Here is a 19,565-nt window from a genome sequence, read left to right as displayed (position 1 = left end):
AAATTATCTTTTTTGCACGAGTAAATGCTGATGATAAGCCAACAATTTAGTTTGTCAGTAAAGGTCCAGATTGTAAGTTTACACATGCAGTTTTGAAGTTTAAAGGTGTTTAGGTACATGTATGTTGAATTTCCTTTACAAAATTGGAATTTTGTCAGCATAATGAGGGCTTTGCTCCCAAACTCCTGCATCTAGGATTTACTGCACTACCACAGACTGTTCCGTATCTTTATACTTGAAAATTCCAATATGTATATTATGATCAGCTTTGTATACATACTTTATAATACAAAATTGTACATAAAGCTACTGATATGTTTACCTAAAAGACAAGAGAGCCATGAGGAAAGCAGACCATGTGTATGCCCATAAATCTAGCGGAGTAAGAAGAGATTATAGCTCCATGCCTAAATACATTACGATACATGGATGCATAGTTTTGCAAACTAGGTGTGCTGTCCTTTTACATTAATACAGTTACTGTATCACCTAGCTCTGGCATCATAGCCAGTTAGTATGGCTATGCCCCTGAATGTTCAGTCCCCCCAAAAAGGTTGTTTCCTTTTCCATTAAAACCTAGAAGCAGTGTTAAATAAAAGTTATTTTAGGCACTGGCTACCTCCATCCATGTACAGTATGCGGCTGTATGTCACCACACGGGTGGATGTATGGCTGGTGTGACAGTTATATATACATGGCCACCTACTGCCGGATCCAGACCTTACGCTCTTACAGATTGGAGCATGGCTAGCTAGTTACGCTACTTTATACATGAACAACTGTTGAACTGTATACCATTTGGGCTTATGATTTTTGTATTTGTAGTGGAGTCAACATTATTACTGTTAAAAAATTATCACTATAGGATATCAAATTATTATAACATATCAGTCTGGTATTCCGGTCCAGTGATTAAACACTACCCCACATTATGGCAGACATCTCCAACAAGCAGCAGTGGTCAGAATACATCAGCATGACAGAAGGGGAAAGTGTAGAGATACAGGGCTATAATTGTCAGAATGAAGACTCAAGTTATCCATTGGAAAGTATGAGAATCTAACAAAGTGACAAAGACTAGTTGTCCTACTACATCCAAGGAAAAGGTAGAAAGATGTAGTTCATCAAGACCTCACTTACACCAGTATTAATATTTATACTGTAACTTGTAGATGGAGAACCATTGTGTTTATAATAGTGGATTAAAGATTCAGGTCAAGAATTCATTATATTTGTATGGAAACTACCAGTATGGCCTGTACAAACACACTGCTGCAAGTTCACTTTTGATCATATGTACACCTCTAGCCTGATTCTAATAAAAAAGTGATAATGCCAAGCCTTTTTCTAAGAGAAGCCTGAGGTGTTACTTGCAGCAGTGTTTGCTGAATGTACTCCAGTTAGACACTCTCCCCCATACAAATATTATGAACTCTTGTAAAAGTGCATCAATAAAGAAATATGGTATGTAAGAGTGGGGAAGATTTAGAAGAGAGAATGACAAGAAGAGACAAGTGTTTAGATGAGAGGAGGAAGAACAAAGCTTATTATACATAGCTGTGTTGTTTCAGAGGTGATTAAAGAGTATAAAGGAGTAGACTAATATCATCCAGTTATACATCATACATAAATGACTTGCTATTCTTTTTGAGCCATACAGGCATTAATGATGATGTGTCAGCAGTTTTTTGACAAGATGGTGTTTATGCAATTATAAGTCACTTTGATTTATAATTACAGTTTGGTAACTTGGAGGAAGATACAATCATCTTTGACATACTGAGTTGTGGGAGTGACCTTGTGGAGGTCTTCATTGGAAATCAACTTTGATGTTCCCCAGCCTCTAGCCCTGTTGCCAGTTGTGACTCTACCAGCACGAACATCTGGGGTTTGATTATCATATATGACTGTCTTGGAACAATGTTCACAGTCGCTGATGTGGTTCAACAGTTTCACGTCAAATTTTCCCCTCAGTGGCCATGTGAGCTCATCATCATGTGGACCCTTCATGAGGTACAGGAACATTGACAGGTGAGTACCGTTCCCATCACCATTACCAGCAGGATTAACACACAGACATATCTTGTATCCCTTATCATGAGAGTAGAAAGGGTCACTGTACCATTGTACCTCATTATTCTTCTTTTCACTATAACCAGTCATTTTCACAACTACAGGACATGCCTGACTGCCTGATTTCATCAACATAGACATTGCGGTTAACTCAGTCCACCTTTTCGTCACTGAAATATCTGATGCTACATCACTGATGTTGCCGGTGTGTCCAAGTGCCTGATGTAATACTAACTTTAAAGTGTTGACTTCCTCTACAGTACTAGCAAGTTGTGATTTGGTATCAGCAAGTTGTGATTTAATATCAGTCAGCTCAGCCTTAGTAAAAGACAGCTCATGGTGATTATTAGTTAGCCTACACTTTGTTAACAACAAGTGTTCTTCCATCTTCTCCTCCTCATGTTCCCTCTTCCTCTTGCGCCTCATCCTCTCCTCACACCCCACATTGTGATACTCACACTGGACAATCTCAAGAGGACACTCCTTCCTGTGTGCTTCCATGTCTTCACGAGGGACACTCCCTACCTCACATTTGTTGGGACAGGGTAGGGGAAGCTTGGGACACTGTTCCTTGTGTTCTCTCTCAATAAACTGATGTTCTCCTGTAATGTGACAGTACTGACAGTCAACCTTACGATATGCACACTCAGTTTCAATATGACTGGTTAGATATTGTCGTTGTAACATCTTCCCACACTCATTGGAACACTTCACATCCTCAAACTGACAACCATCACTGTTTCCAAGGTGATTGTTGATGTCATTCAGTTCACCCTGCCACTCACAACCTCTCTCCTTGTTAGTACACATCACATGAAGACTTTTAACCTCTCTATCAAGTTGTTTGTTGATATAAACCACATATTCTTCTGCACGACAAACTGGACAAACATTACTTAAAACAGTGGATTTCTTGAAATAGTCCAGACAAGACTTACAGAAAACATGTCCACAACATGTAGTGAGGTAAGGATCTCGACTGGGAAGGTGACAAATGTTGCAAACAAGACGATCTGGTGGACTATCGACATATTTGTAGTCGTATCCATTGGGCATGGCTATGGCCATACCTTCCATGAACTGTGTGGCTGGCTTTTCAAGACCTAGAATGAAAATAAATAAATTATGGTAGTGTACAATGTACTAGCTAGCACACTAAAACAATTGGTAGCATAGACAGACAGATAAGGGGAGAGGGATGGGGGCTATGGCTCTAGTGCTACTATATACAAGGTGTATAATCATAATATGAGCATATGGCACTATTGCTGGCCTAAAATTCAAGTTGCTTGCACAAAAACTATATCACACATAGCAAGGTTGCACTGTAAGTACATTTCACCATTTGTAAATTATACAAGACAAGCAGGTTGGCACAATATTATGAGCTACAAATTTCACTGTTCACTGGGGAATGGTTTGTGGTCACCACTAAACCATCTAAATTAAATGCCAACTTTAGGTCTGATGTCTCCCTCCTAGCATAATACAAGGCAGTGCAACTATCATGAACCACGATAGTGGGTTCATAGTGGGGATCGCCCATGATTTTTGCAAAAATCCTAATAGAACGCACACCTAAGACAGCATAATTCATACACAAAAACTGATTGTATTTATTCTGTCTATGTTTTGGTGTTGGAACCAATAGTCCAAAAATTCTACCTTGGCTCAAACAAAAATAGACCACAGCCCCCAATAGTGAATAACATTAGAGTCATCTATAGATTTGAGGTTCGGTTTGTCTCGTTATAGGGAGCTTTTTAAAATAGTCGTTCCAATACTGAATAAAGAATAGGTTGTATTGGAACACAATTTTGCTGAGTAAAAACCACCTTGAAAAGCATCCTTCAACTCAAAACAACTCTCTGGTCGTTCTTTGCAATGAGTATAAGTCCACTAGTAAGTATCAAGTGAAAAGGAAACAGTAAATGTATTTCAGACAAAACAATTTGTCCATCATGAACCATCATACATAAATTAATAGTACACATGCCAAACTGGTTGTTAAAACCTTCTAGACCTTCCTCTAGTATTGTAAAGACTGACCAAGGAGTATTATACACAAGGAAGTGGTTTTAGATTTTTTTTTAATTTTCCAAAATAGCCCCAAATCTCCATTTTCTTTCTTTCTTTTTTCGGATGTCTACAGCCCAGAATTCAGCAGTAAATACGAATGGTGTGTTTTTAAAACATTCCTACCCAGTGGTATTAAAATCTTTGTTTTCTCAAGCAATTGTGAGATATATAGAGCAAGAGTCATGGTTTTGAGACATCATGCACTTGCAAAGCCATAAAAGCATTACAGTACAGCAGCTATTTGCAACATCACACGTAAGGTGTTGCTGCATCACTTAGGCAACCGTGAGGTAACCCATCTATACAGCTAGGCACGGAAAATGTTTGGCATTTAATCTTGTAAACAATTGTAGTAGCCCATGCGGTTTATCTTAGACATTTTGTAGTAGGCTAGCTAGTTACACATTTAAGTACACGGTACTTAGTTAACTAATGTACACATCTTTGATTAACAAAATTAAGTAGGAGCCCATATGAAAATGGGCTCCTATGAGAACTGTTTCTAGGTGTTTGTGTATTGGTAACCTTACAGCTGAGCAAATAAAAGATTGCTTCTGGTGTCCACTGGTATCCTGCTGTAGCTCATCAGCTACTGTAAAATTTGCATATAAATTGTGTAGGGTATTCCCAGTAGTGGGGGATAGCCAACCAAATCTGGAAATTATCTAGCAAATTTACTCTTATTTTCATGGGATTACATAAAGAAGGTGAAGTCGAGCATATCAATGGTGTAGGCTTGACTTTCTAGAGTTACAGCTGGTTAGTCATAAAAATAATAGGATATGAAACACACGTGCTGCTGCGCATGTACAAAGCATTGATATAAAATTTGTTACGCTTTCACACCTTTGGCCTTCTGATATCAAGCCAAGTGCATGACAGTTGTAGGGCAGGGCAGGTGGAACCATTGATATGCGCGACTTCACTTTCTTCATATAATCCCAAATAGCATACAATCACTGCATGATCTGAGCCATTTATATTTCTGAAGGCTCAGTCTCGTATATCAACTGTGTTGTAGCTCACAACCAACCTACTGTATTTAGAAGGTGAAGTCGAGTACGATACTATGCTACGGTATAGCAGAATTGTAATCAAGTTTGCTTGGCCTTAAGCCCCACTCCCCCCAGTATGGGGAGGATGGGGATTTGACCTGGAAGAATGGGGGCAACTAGAACAATCTTTTCCTGTTTGAGGTCTTAGTAAAAACGTATCTGTGACTGAATTTTGGAAAATCACCCATATGGGTGCATTTGACACCCAAAATATTTAATCATCAAATTGCAAACTTTATAGTGCAAATCTTCTTGTTAATGGTTGTAAGTCATTCTCAATACTTTAAATTACAAGAAAGTTCTTGAAATATTTTTAAAACTACACCCTGCTCTTATTTGTGACCCACTAAACATGAAAACTTTCCAATTATTTCACGTGTGCATATATGGGTGATTTTCCAAAATTCAGTCACATTTAGTGTACTTTTCCATATTGTACAGGCCCCTCTTTTATTCTCTACACCTTTACTCTGATAAGGTGGTAGTCAACTAGGCAGGCATGGGGCAAAGTACATGTGAAAGTACTTAAGTAAAGTACAAGTACTTTGACATTTGTTGAAGTACAAGTACAAGTACATGACATTGTTTTGAGAGAAATACTTAAGTAAAGTACAAGTACTTTTGAAAGTATTTAAGTACAAGTACAAGTACAGATTATGTTTACAGTGTTCACAATTGCATTTATGTAGTTTTGGTTGCACCTAATAAAATTGTGAAAATCTGCCATCTGTAAGGCGAAATCTTTCAGGAGTAAATACCTTTCCTGCAATGCTAAAGGGTCTCTCAACAGGCACAGAGGAAGATGGTACTCCTAGGATGTTTTTTGCCAACCTTGAAAGCAGAGGATATTTCCTTTGGTTATCTTATTTGCTGGACTTTGGGCCATTGTTACTGCGTCAGCTTCAATGTATTCATCCACCTGCTTAGTGAGTGTACTTCGTTGTTTTTGACTTTCTGTTCAGGACATAATCTTTCTTCTTAGCTGCTATAGCTGCCTGCTTGTTGTAATGATCAACTAAATCTTTCAGGCCAAAAGCAGTACAACTATTTCTAAGATCAACAGAGAAATGAATCAGAAGATGGGAAACCTTTTAAATCCTGTTTTTAGAGCAAATGCAGCAATTGTGACTTCAACCAAAAGCTGACCATGTCAATCCAGGAATATATTATCTTTGAGCCAATATATATATAGCTACAACTTATTTCACTTATACATATGTAAAAGGACTTCATTGTACTTCATGTACTTCAAAGTACTTACAAGTACTTCAAAGTACTTTGAAGTACCTTAAGTACATTGCTTAGAACTTAAGTATAAGTACAAGTACTCAAGAAGGTGTACTTAAGTGTCCTTAAGTACAAGTACCAAAGTACTTCACCCCATTCCTGCAACTAGGCATATTTATTTCATCAGATCATCTGACAGCACACTGGCAGGACCAACAGTGACAAGGGGCAGAAATAAAAGTAGGGCCACCAAATCTGGGACCCCAAACAGGGAAATATTACATCATTTTCCCCTCCCCTTCTACCCCCTCATCCACAAAAATTCGGATTTCCATGCAGGCGGGAAGTCACTATTCATTATTAAAGAAAATACTCCAAATCTGTTACTACAAAGGTTAGCTAAAGCCTTTTAAGAACTAGTATTTATGTTATACCACCATTTCTGAGGTGCAAGTGACTTTTGCTGTGCTGTAAAATGATAGCCAGCATTCTTAGCATCTAAATACATGCGCACGTGATTGATAACAACAATAGAGGCCATGAGGTAAAAAGGGATGCGGGCGGGGTTAATCAAGTTTGCCTGTCCTAACATTGATACAGTAAGTGCATAAAATTTTTCAAACCTCTTCGATATTAAAAAATCAATGAAACAACCTAACCTTTACAACATTCGCTCTTTGACTTGCTGTAAGAGAAGACAGTCACGGCAATCTGGCAACTTAGGTCAACCGCGGGATCAACAGCATGATTGATTGTGATATACGAGCACATGCTGTGTATTAAATAATTAAAATTCGTACAAGCCGCCCGCCCCTTCGCAGAAAAGCTAGGGGGCCAGACTATGTTAACATGTTAACTAACCCTGTCACTGAAAGGTGAATAATTTAGTTCTATGTTTATGATCCTCAGCTTCAGGCACAGGCTTTCAGTAGCCAGCTTGTTGCAGGTCCCTCAGTAGTTGGATGGTGACTCAGCCAACAAATAATAACCGGTTTAGTTTAGTCAGGGTTTCATTACCAACTTTGTCTGTACATGACGTTATGATCAAAAAAAGGGAAAAGAATGTATTGCAAACATATAGCTAAGAATGCAAATTTAAGGCAACATAGTGTAGCAGTGAAAAGACTGCTAGCTGCTGTTAGCTAAATAGTATCAGAAGTTGTCAGCCATCCATTAATATATGATTTAGCATCAGATGATCAGGAAAACATTGGTTTTGACACCTGGCAATTTCAGTATTTATATAATATTACGCATTTCTAGTCATAACGGAAATCGTCCTTTTTTTCATAGTGGCTACTTTGATTGCAGAGGTACTTTTCAAACAGTTCTTGATTCGTAATGCTGTGTAACAGGTTGAACATAGCAGACAACAAAGCATAATGGATACTTCACTTTTCAGACGATAGATGATTGATAGCTGGGGCACGCGGCACCATTATTCCTTTTGATGCGGTATGCGTGGTTCACCAGTCATAATTTTATGTTACAAAAAAGTTAACAAGTACACAAAAAAAATCAAGCCCGTAGCCTTAGCCATTATCAAGTTACGCTTGTCGGAAGGAATCAGTCAGTTACTTAGTCAGTTAATAGAAAGAGCTGTTTCAGGCATGATAAAAGAATGAACCCCAGACAAGTGCCAAATACTTGTACCAAAAACCTTCTACTAAAAGGTTTCAATATGGCTATAAATTCCTTCCATTAAAATTTCTTACAGCAACAGGAATGACCTGTACATTTTGTGCCTTCTGTCTTAGGCTTACTTTTGCTGGGATATTAGCCTTTAAACACAACTACATTTGCTGGGATAACAGCCATAACCATAACAACATTATTACATTTCTGATACTGTCCTACTGTGCTAAGTGCACACAATTGCTTGGTAGTTATACTCAATTATCATACAGTACGTGTATGGTGGGGACTACAAAGGTTTAGACTACAACAAGTTTGATACTGAAATTTGATTGGCTGAAAACGTGAATAGAGACCACGCTCTGAGGCGATACGAAACATGATAATTACGCGCCTGTAACATTGGCAACACATGGGCGTTTAAATGGCTAGTAACAGCCGTACTGAATTAGAGGGAGGTGTAATGGGCTTGTTTGTACTAATCAACACTACATTACTTGCTTACAAGCAGCTGTCGGGGCACAACAACAGCAACAATGAGTTGTAGTCTTCGATACATAGTCCAGTACTTCGATACATAGCACGCGCCTGTAACATTGGCACGCTGAGGTCCCACCATGTAGGGAGGTGTAGAGGGCTTGTTTCTAGTAATTAGCCATACATTTCCCATATACAAGCAGCTGTCAACTCAAGGTACAATAATGAGTTGTAATCTAAATAAGTTAGACATCAAGAACCACTGGGTTCTTGACGTCTAACTATTATTTAGGTGTGGCCCATATAAGAAACACCCAAAAACCATCCTCACTTTTTCCCTAACAATGATGAAGCAGTGTTGGTTAGGTAAAGCAAAGCCCAAACAATCCTTCAGATCAACCCAAAATGCTTTCAATAAGTTGCTATACAACAAAACTGAATTTGTAAGGTTGCATTAAAATTTCAAACACTGCCACGTTATAAACACTTGCATCAGTTGCCCACTTCATACATGATTTTTGGGTATTTCAAATTAAGATGTATTTCCGAAAATACTCTTGTAGCTTCAATGTAGTGTTATACAAAAGGGGTCTGGACACGAGACTAGCTCCAATTGGACTGGTTCTTACAAAATTGTCTATAGCAAGTGTTTGGCTGATTGTTAGCACACAAAACTTGGTACTGTCCCTCTGCATTGCATTAAAAAACAACAAGATAGTGCTTTAAGTTTGGGAATAATCACTGATTATCAATGATAATTAGTGCCACACATGGCAATAAATAGTTACCCCATTTGAAAAAAACTAAGTAGGGCTTTTAAGCTGATTTTACGACCATAGCATCATTGTATACGAACCACTAATCACCTAAAATTGCAAGTAAATGCTGTAGATAGTCATGGAGGTATGTCAAATAATTCAAGTAAGGCTAGGCAATACAAGGATTTTTGATTTGGTCCATTATTTGATACTTTCTTGTAAAGTACATGTGTATCAATACAATACCATACCAGTGTGGCTCAAAAGCTGCTGAAATGAAGGTATCTTGGTATACAACACAAGTTGGTAGTTATAAGTATAAACAATGGCTTGATCAAGTATTAAGTGCCATCTAAAGATGTTCCAAATAGTAGTCACTTCCCATTTGCAATGAAATCTTACTAAGTGATCAGGTGAGGGACCTGTATCAGTATTGACCCTTTCAGCATCATATTAACGCCTATCTCTAATTTTAAGCGTCTGGAGTTAGACTGTCCAGAACTAGGAACACTTAGCTACCTAGTTACACACAAGATATTTTCTATGATGACTGTAACAGTCGCACCAGCTGGACTGAATATATGTATGTATTTATCTCATTTACTGATGGTTCTTTGTCATTTCGATGAAACCTGCTAGACTGATAGGCATATCAAGAAGTTTGCGGAGATTTGGTCCAGCTGCATCAATTTGTTCACTAAAAGTTGCATAGTTTCTATTGTACTGCCACTTTGTACTGACACTGTGTACTCACATATCTTTTCACTCAAAAGACGAATTTCAGATTCGCAAGTACCATGAGAAAGAGCAACTCTTGGCAAACAGGATGGTACCAAATGAAACTCAGTACATGAAAACTCTGCTCGTCATTTTCACAATAAAGGAACACAATCATCTACAATACATTTCCAAGGGGAATTTTGATGATTCTAATAGATTCATTCATATCTCGTTACATGTTTGGATTATCTCAGATTCGCAGCTACATTCTTTTAGCTTATTCTTGAGCGATTCCAACAAGCTATACTGAGCACTTACTGTATAGCATAAACTATCACTCGTCAAAACTATGGCAAAGTTGGAGGTTAAATATGTGCGTGGTTCTGAGCGAGATTATTACTTTGATTTGGCACGGACTCTGTCTGGCTAGGTCTGACTAGTAACACACAGCAAGGCTTTAACTATAAATCACTCCTTAGAATTAATACAGAGCTTTAAAATGATTTTATTAAAGAAGTTCTGCATGAGTACTAAAGTTCTAATGTTCCAGTACACCTGTCATGAATATACTATACACAGCATAGACAGTCTATGATGACTCCTTAAGGTGGCGATAAAGCAATGACGCGCACAAGAAGCCATAGCAAATACATATGACGTAACATATCATATACTACGTAATTTGTGGTAAATCAGGCGGGGGCTAATTCAGCGCAGAACCATAATAAACTTACCAAGCGTAAAACGAATAACAGGTGAGTTGTTAGCAAAAACAACAAGCAGCTGCTGTTACACATTTCAGGTGGAATGTAACTCACCTTTACAACAAATTGACAACCTTGACAACGTGAAAACAAGCGCTACTAATAATTATTATTTGTTTCGACTCACCTTACAGCCTGTTACAAACATTATCTTTTCTCTGTAGACACGGGTTGAACAGCCACGAAACCTCGTATGAATGGTAAGCAATAGTGTCTGAATAATTCTACGTATCGGTATATCATATGTCCATTCTATGGCTTCTTCGCTTGGTGCGAACGGTGAAACAAGGCTATCATCTGCTTTTAAACGCCATATATTTCGACTTGTAAATCGCTTCCACTTATTGATACGTAGGATGATTCTTGTAATAGTATGCTTTCATCATGTGAAGTATTGGAGCTAAAACTTGAGGTTATTGAGAGATAACGCGTCTTCTGTGGTCCACTAAGTACCACCGATTTCTTGGTTTGAGAGCAGTTCTACGCTTTATACTCTCTACGAATGATAGATTCCTGTATGCATAGTTTATTTGTATGCAAAATTAAGTACTAGCTTTCAATATGTCTTAAATTGAGACCATGTTGAGACACAGCAGATTGTTGTCAAGAATGCGCGTTATTACTTTAGCGCCACCTTAAGCAGGAATGTCTCAAAAACCTGAAAAAACAGCAACAGTAAAGCCTTTAATCAATGAAATATAACAAGTTAAAATAATTGCAGCTGCTAAATTGCTTTGATTATAATTGGACTAATCACCTGCAGCTGGCCTCAAACTTCCTGATATGCCATTGCCATCATACTTTAAGATTGAGTTGGTTCGTCAGCTTGCATGGTGCCGGGAGAACGAGCACTGCCGACACAGAAACTGTCTGGAGTTTGGTGCACCATAGATAATATGTGACCCAGTCTGAGAAAACCGGTCTTATCGCCCATGTCAGCAGATTCGATTTTTCACCCAGGACACAAAGCTACATGAATAAACTATCTAATTCCACAATCAAAATCAGCTAGACTTGAGTGGTCTGGTTTGTTGGCTGCTTTTCCCAAGCCCAGTGGCGATCCGTACATGCGGTGTGGGGCCTTAATGGAGCTCTGGTCAGCCTGGAGATGACTGTATGTGGCTGTATAGCTCTGTGGTATTGGATAAGTACCTATGCTGTCAATTTCCTTTCATTTTAGCCAGTTTTAATACCTCAATGGCCCAAAACTTGGCCTAATTCATCCCTACGCCTTCCTTTTCAATTTTTGAACACCATCTAGCCCACCCCGCCTCCCACCCATATTGCAGCTCGCCTGATACAGTCAACCTCGGTTTAAAAGCTATCTAAAATGGCGGGAAACTTAGTTGTTGGCTACTTGCACAGTGGATGCTGTGGAAGGTAAGGAATTGGTGTAAATTTGGTACACATAGCTTCAACCATTGACGAGCTACAACACACTAAATACTTAAAACCAGCATTTCTCGATACTTTTATATAGGCGATAAGCCCGGTTTTCCCAGACTGGGTCACATATATATTATAATGGGTGCACCTACACCCTGTATAGTCTCGCATAGCCAGACCGCTTTTTTTGTGTGGGCGTCGGGGAAAAAAAGGGGTCTGGTACACCTACATTACAAATTGTGTGATGGTCCACTGCATTCAGGGTGAATGTTGATTGCTGCTGATTGGCAAGTCCTAAACTTCTTAGACCTGTTAAAAAGTGAAGCCACACCCTACTTTTTCCACCCCCACACAAAAGAAAAGTATAGTGGTCTGGCTTTTATTAATGTTTTACAGCACAAGTGCTGAAGGTCTGTAGGACACCTGGTCCTACAGCCTGCTCAAAGACTTTAGCTACATAAGGTGTGTTTGAAAAGTTGGAGAAAGGAGAAAAAATCCATGATTGGAACTAGGTAGCCTCAAACCTGCAGCCATCCAATTTATGCTCGAACACTTACAGGAGTCTACCAGGTGGTCAAGATGTTTTCTCCTTGTTATTTTCATGTAATTATATCCATAGGAATTCTAGAGAATAACTCAATATTTCTAAGTACTCCAAGTAGAACCTAATGGACACTAGTTTATTTATTAATGCTTTACGGCACAAGTGCTGAAGGTCTGTAGGACACCTGGTCCTACAGCCTGCTCAAAGGCTACGCGAGACTACACCATGCATGCTGGACTAAACTCATTCACCTTTTCGCCGTTCTGATGACGTTTCGTTGAGCTATTTTTGTCCAATATACCAGTTCCGCTCGTAGTTCCCTTTAGCCACTCGGTTCCGTTCCAGCATAGTTCTGTTCTGCAGTCAGCGGATACTATTTAGCGCACACCACGCCATAGTAACCCACAATTACTAATTCTGACAGTGATTGACCCCGGTCAGTTTTCAGTCTCGGAATTTTAATACTGCAAGTTTGCTTAACAGAACAACCAAAGCCAGGATCATTACAAAGGTTAGATTTATATCATGGTTTATACATGTTTTGTTTTGAAGAATATCAAGAGGCTATGAAACAGGCTGTGGAGGGAGGGGTCGTGTGAAACACAACACACAGCAAGCATGTATAACCATATACTCTGTACTGAATCTTCATATGTCTTATTATGGCACCGTGTTTAGTTATATAACACTCCTTCCCACCACATAGGTAGGCACCAGAGAAGGGGCCAACATGTTTTTATGTGCTACTTAAATTATTGCTGTTAAATCGCATACCTTTTCACTGGAGCCTTGATCATTTGGCATTGCAGTTGTGTTTAGTTGTAGTTTTAAGAAATACTTTTAAGGTGGTGACATTTGTTCAGGAGTTCATAATATCTGTATGGGGGAGAGTGTCTAACTACCAGTATGGTCTGTACAAACACACTGCTGCAAGTTCACTTTTGATCACATGTTCACCTCTAGCCTCGTGAGGTGTTACTTGCAACAGTGTGTTTGCTGAATATACTCCAGTTAGACACTCTCCCCCCATACAAATGTTATGAACTCTTGATTTAATATGTCACATCTTTGCAAGTTAGTACTAAACTGTTACTTAGGTGCTGCATCATTGGAATTTAATGAAGCGTTTGCATAATATGTTTTAGCAGCACTTAAACATGCAGGGTAGTTGGCCCTCTGGATAGTCATGTGTGCTAGTGACAAGGAAAACTGGTGTCTTCCTATAGGATTGAGACTTGCTCATGTGGGTGTATTGACAGACACATTGATTTTGATGTCAATACATTCACAGCAAGGATGTGGGAGCATGCACATCTGGTTTAACCTTTGATTAAATCATAGATATCATACTATGTACCCGGATTGCGTACCAAGTTTGTTGAGTCGGACGTTGACACTTATTGATACGTACAGTCCGCGTTGTACTTCAATACACGGGTGTTTCAGTAGTTATTGCAAATGTTTTCTGTGAAACTTACTGTCTCCTGGCACTTTTAGTAATACAAAGGTTTTAACCTCTTCAACGTTTAGTAGACGGTAAAAAGATACACCTCAATAGACTAAATTACCAGGAAACGCTTGACGTACAGCATGTGTGTTGTGAAAGTGATTTTACATGCCCCAAACTTTGTGATAATTTATGTCAAATATCAAAGTCAGTTGATCAATACAAGTAGAGTGGTACAACAACGGTATCCGATTCGTATTGCTTAGAACGTATTTGGAGCTCCGAGCTCCTGTTAAATGGCTAAAGATGTCAGTTACTATAATCATATGATGCTGTTTGTTTAATGGATACAGATGGACAGTTTAAGGTAGGCATGACAGCTGGTTTTCTGAAACATTACGCAATGAAATATGGTAGCAGCCAATCAGGATCTGTCCTCTACCCATTGGAACTGTAGAGGGTAGCGGATATGATGCTGCAGAGCTCCAGTACTATGTAGCCTAGTACACCACTTGTGTGGTAGACTACAAAGATAAAGTGTTAACAAGTACAACACGGAATGTTCCTTGAAAACCGGCGGTATACAATCCCGGTGATAGAGAACATCATGATGATCAGTATTAAATTGGTATCATAAGGTCAAGCTATTTTTCTGTGAACAAACAAGAGACATTACTTTAGTAGCTAGACACTCCTACATTATAGATTATTGATATTCTCTATTTAAAGGTGATTTAGTATTAATTAGACATCAAAGTAGCACAACAACCAATTGTTCTCATTGCCATTTTGATGAGGGTATAAAGAATGAATTAGAGGCAAGCTTTAAGGTGATATTTTGTACTATTGTCACTGTGTTTCCCTTAATATAATAAATTGGAACGTAGGTGATTTTTAGAAAATGTAAATGATATAATACTATGCAAGGGTTTGACTGCTCTATTAGAGTTTCATGGTTTTAGTTACAATGATTACATTAATGTCCAGTAGTGCTGTGGGCCATCCAATATCAAATGATTACTCCCTTGTCCCTCTCAATTTACACTGTCTATTGTTTACTACGCTAGCACATTGTTATTTTTATTTACACTAGACCAGCCACACAGTTCACTGCAGCTATTGCCATAGCCCCGTCAAGTAAAACTGGCAGACTAGACTACAAATTTGTTGATGCTCCACCAGATCGTCTTGTCTGTAACATTTGTCACCTTCCCAGTCGAGATCCTTACCTTACTACAGTTGTGGACATGTTTTCTGTAAGTCTTGTCTGGATGATTCTAAGAAAACCATCGCTGTAAGTAACGTTTGTCCAGTCTGCCGTGAGGAAAAATTTGTGGCATACATCAACAAGCAAGCTGATTGTGAGATTAGGAATTTTCATGTGATGTGCACTAACAAGGAGAGAGGTTGTGAGTGGCAGGGTGAACTGAATGACATCAACAATCACCTTGGAAACAATGATGGTTGTCAGTTTGAGGATGTGAAGTGTTCCAATGAGTGTGGGAAGTTGCTACAACGACGATATGTGACCAATCATGTTGAGACTGAGTGTCCACATCGTAAGGTTGACTGTCAGTACTGCCACATTACAGGAGAACATCAGTTTATTGAGGGAGAACACAAGGAACAGTGTCCCAAGGTTTCCCTATCCTGTCCCAATAAGTGTGAGGTAGGGAGTGTCCCTCGTGAAGACATGGAAGCACACAAAAAAGAGTGTCCTCTTGAGATGGTCCATTGTGAATATCACAATGTGGAGTGTGAGGAGAGAATGATGCGTAAGAGGAAGAAGGAACATGAAGAGGAGAAGATGGAAGAGCACCTGTTGTTAATGAAGTATAGGCTAACTAATAGTCACGGAGAAGTGTGTTTAACTAAGGCTGAGCTGGCTGATACCAAATCAAAGCTTGCTAGTGCTGTAGAGGAAATCAACACATTAAAGTTAGTGTTACATCAGGCACTTGGACACAGCAGCTACATCAGTGGTGCAGCATCTGATATTCCATTCACAAAAAGGTGGACTGAGTTAACTTCAATGTCTATGTTGATGAAATCTGGTAGTCAGGTGTGTCCAGTAGTTGTGAAAATAGCTGGATATAGTGAAAAGAAGAACAATGAAGTACAATGGTACAGTGACTCTTTCTACTCTCATGATAAGGGGTATAAGATGTGTCTACGTGCTTACCCTGCTGGTGAAGGCGATGATGAAGGTACTCACCTGTCAGTGTTCTTGTTCCTCATGAAGGGTCCACATGATGATGAGCTAACATGGCCACTGAGGAAAAAGTTTCAAGTGAAACTGTTGAACCAGACCAGTGACTGTGAACATTTTTCATTGACTGTAGACTATTACATTGATAAAGTCCCAGAGGAGTTTGCTGGCAGAGTTATTGATGGTGACAAAGCTAAAAACGGTTGGGGGTATCCACAATTTATTTCCAATGAAGGCCTCCTTAAGGTTACTCCCACATGTCAGTATCTCAAAGATGATTATATCTTCCTGCAAGTTAGCAAACTGTAGACATGGTTGTACTTCGGAACTATAACAGAACAACATGCATGCAGCTTTAGTAAGCAATGTGTGTACATAATATTAGCATATTAAATTGCAGAGAAGGTATGACATACTCGTGTAAGCCATATACAGTGGAACCTCGGTTATCCGGACCCCACTTATCCAGATTCTCGGTTATATGAACTATGGAAATGACTGCTCTATTAGAGTAGTGACTGTTCTATAAGGGTAGTTGATAATACTGAAATTTAAAAAAATGTTCTTATGCTATTTTATACACAATTTCAGAGATATGGAATTTTCAGACATATGGACCACCACTTTACTTTAGTTGTGTTATATTGTTGTTTTGTATAGTTTAGTTATGTTATATTAGTCGTGTTAGTTGCACATTATTGGTGTTATGTGTAGAGCATTAATTGATCATGGATAATATCAAGAGTTCATAATATAAAGAGGGAGGGAGAGTGTCCAACACTGTATTACCTGGTCAAAACACACTGCATTCAAAGATTGCATCATATCCTGAATATTTCAGTATAATTCCATACAAATTCGTCACCTGGCTTCACCTACTGAAGAGCATTGATAGGTGTTGATTTATCAAAGGGAAGCATTCTTAGTGCTTTGCTTTAATAGAATTAACATCCTTTCAGTAGTGATTTAATTAGTTTTGATGCTGATAGTCATTGCACAATCTTTGAATGCAGTGTGTTTTGACCAGGTAATACAGTGTTGGATACTCTCCCTCCCTCTCTATATTATGAACTCTTGAAAATATCCCTAGTAGCCTGTATAGCTTTGTCATTTTATGAATTATGTCATGAATTATGCATAAAGGACCCAAGCGTTTCCTTCACTTAAAATATAAATTCTATCGGTGTGATTGACTATTCTATTAGAATATTTTGATCTTTCATTCTACTATTATATATTATAGTTGTAACTACCCTTTACTGGTATGGAAGAAATCAGCTTTCCCCTTGCTTTTTTGTCTGTACATAACATGCTTTTACTAGCTTCCTAGCTAAAAAATTGAAAGAATGCACCCCAAGCACCTCCTAAGTCTGACCTTGGGACTGCTCAGTCACTGTGCAAATTGCATTTAGTTCAATGTGGCTTCCTTGATGAACATAAAAAAGACATTATATTTTGATATATAGATTGTCTGATGTATTTCTGAATAAGTAAATGCAAAGTTAGAAGAAAGTAGGGGTGACAATTACTTGAGGAATTCTAAATTAATGCTAAGATATGCTCCATTAGAATACGTTTGATGTTCTGAGCAGTCAAGTGTAAGTAATTGTATTTATCACTTGAGAAACTTTGATTTGAGGTGAAAACTAATGCTATAGCATATTCACTATAGTGGTTCACCACATTTTCAAACACAGACTTTTCAAATAACTATATACTCTTCAGCAAAGGTTACCCCTCTAGATAATTAATAAATGTTGTAACAGTCTGTATAGCTTTTCAAAAAATTTATTTCTTGTAATTCAAGGTATGTATAATTTATTCTATCCTTAAATGGGTAGGAATTTAACTTATAATGCTGTATTTCAGAACTAAATATTTAATGTGTCGATTGTGCCCATAAGGGTGATTTTCCAAAATTCAGTACTATGCATGTACCAAGGACATAATGTTTTAAGTGTTTTTTCCAGTTCCATATGCCAATGAATACATGCAGGCCGATGCACTCTGTATCTCATGAATGTGAATCATATATCTTCCTTCAGAGTTTTCATTAATTAGATTAAAGGTTAATTATTTTGTTTGAAGTAGTATGCCTTGCTGCATGTCAAGGAGTTGCAGTTGAGCAGTTAAATGTAACACATCTCTGTGACAAATTTCATGAATTTTTTGTAGGCCATGCCTATTTGAAAAGTTGTACATGTAATTGTTGCTTAGACTCTATACCGACCCATTTTAAAGCTAATTTGCAGTTATTTTCCATGCATGTTTGGTAAAATGATTTTCATCACATTAATACATATAGTAACCAGCTGTAAAAAGGAGTTGTATTGTTTTTTATTTCTATTTTTCCTGACCTTCAAGCAATAATCAGTACATTTAATACATATGGTCTTATGCAAACTGATCGATCCACACACCGTATCATAGCTATTGTGTAAGCCATTGACTAAAAAGACCTTAACTTAAAAAATTTATGTGTTATCATTTAATAATTAAAACCAGTCTTGTACTGGAGGGGTTTACACAGAAGCCTGTGCAACCATCAACTGCATGGCTTAGGAAGCTTATATATATGTGAAAATTGTTTGTAAAGAATGCTAAACTAGAAGGCTGGAAAAAAGCTAACTCTTGTGTGAACTGATCTCAGGTCTGCTAGACATGGGCAGTAAAAACTGAAGCTAAGTATAGAATTGTACTATAAAGGGTTACATGTATACATTAATATTACAGTGCAAGAAGTGCATTTGTCTAACTAGATAATTATTTATAATCTAGTTGTATTAGAAGCATTCTGCAGGTTAGATGTATCTAGTGTGACAAGTGTAGTTTAACCAACTATACGTAACTAACTTGTCCGGATTTTTCAGATAATTTCCAGCAATCATTCATGGCCATAGTCAGATCCAGTGAATTTGGCAGATATGACCACACTTTTGTTGATACTCATGCTGATCATCTTATCTGCAATATTTGCCACCTTCCCAGTCAAGATCCTTACCTCATGTAGACATGTTGTCTGCAGGATTGTTCCAATACTAGTGCTGCAGGCATTAAACGTGGTCCAGTTTGCTATCAGGATGAAGTTGCAGCATATATCAACAAGCAACTTTATGAGTTACACTGGATTACTGTGTCTGGTGTTGTGGCATTAGTTGTACTACCAATGAGTGAAATGTTGTTGAAACCGG

The 19,565-nt window shown here is 38.2% G+C and overlaps 2 protein-coding genes across 2 annotated transcripts; one reads left to right on the top strand and one right to left on the bottom strand.

Annotated features, from left to right (window-relative positions):
* Nucleotides 1-1,589: 1,589 nt before the first annotated feature.
* LOC136252761 (TNF receptor-associated factor 4-like) lies at nt 1,590-13,116 on the bottom strand. Its single transcript, XM_066045327.1, has 2 exons — nt 12,970-13,116; nt 1,590-3,176 (listed from the first exon to the last, which is right to left on the bottom strand). The coding sequence occupies exon 2, from the start codon at nt 3,148-3,150 to the stop codon at nt 1,735-1,737; it is 1,416 nt and encodes a 471-aa protein (XP_065901399.1). The 5' UTR covers nt 3,151-3,176; nt 12,970-13,116; the 3' UTR covers nt 1,590-1,734.
* Nucleotides 13,117-13,139: 23 nt separating this feature from the next.
* On the top strand, nt 13,140-16,785 carry LOC136252757 (TNF receptor-associated factor 4-like). The gene is made up of 2 exons (XM_066045324.1): nt 13,140-13,229; nt 15,259-16,785. The coding sequence occupies exon 2, from the start codon at nt 15,550-15,552 to the stop codon at nt 16,681-16,683; it is 1,134 nt and encodes a 377-aa protein (XP_065901396.1). The 5' UTR covers nt 13,140-13,229; nt 15,259-15,549; the 3' UTR covers nt 16,684-16,785.
* Nucleotides 16,786-19,565: the final 2,780 nt, after the last annotated feature.

This window comes from Dysidea avara, chromosome 4, assembly GCF_963678975.1.
Source record: "Dysidea avara chromosome 4, odDysAvar1.4, whole genome shotgun sequence".
Lineage (NCBI taxonomy): Eukaryota > Metazoa > Porifera > Demospongiae > Dictyoceratida > Dysideidae > Dysidea > Dysidea avara.
Note: the sequence above shows the minus strand (reverse complement) of the source record. Positions and strands in the feature narration are given on the sequence as shown.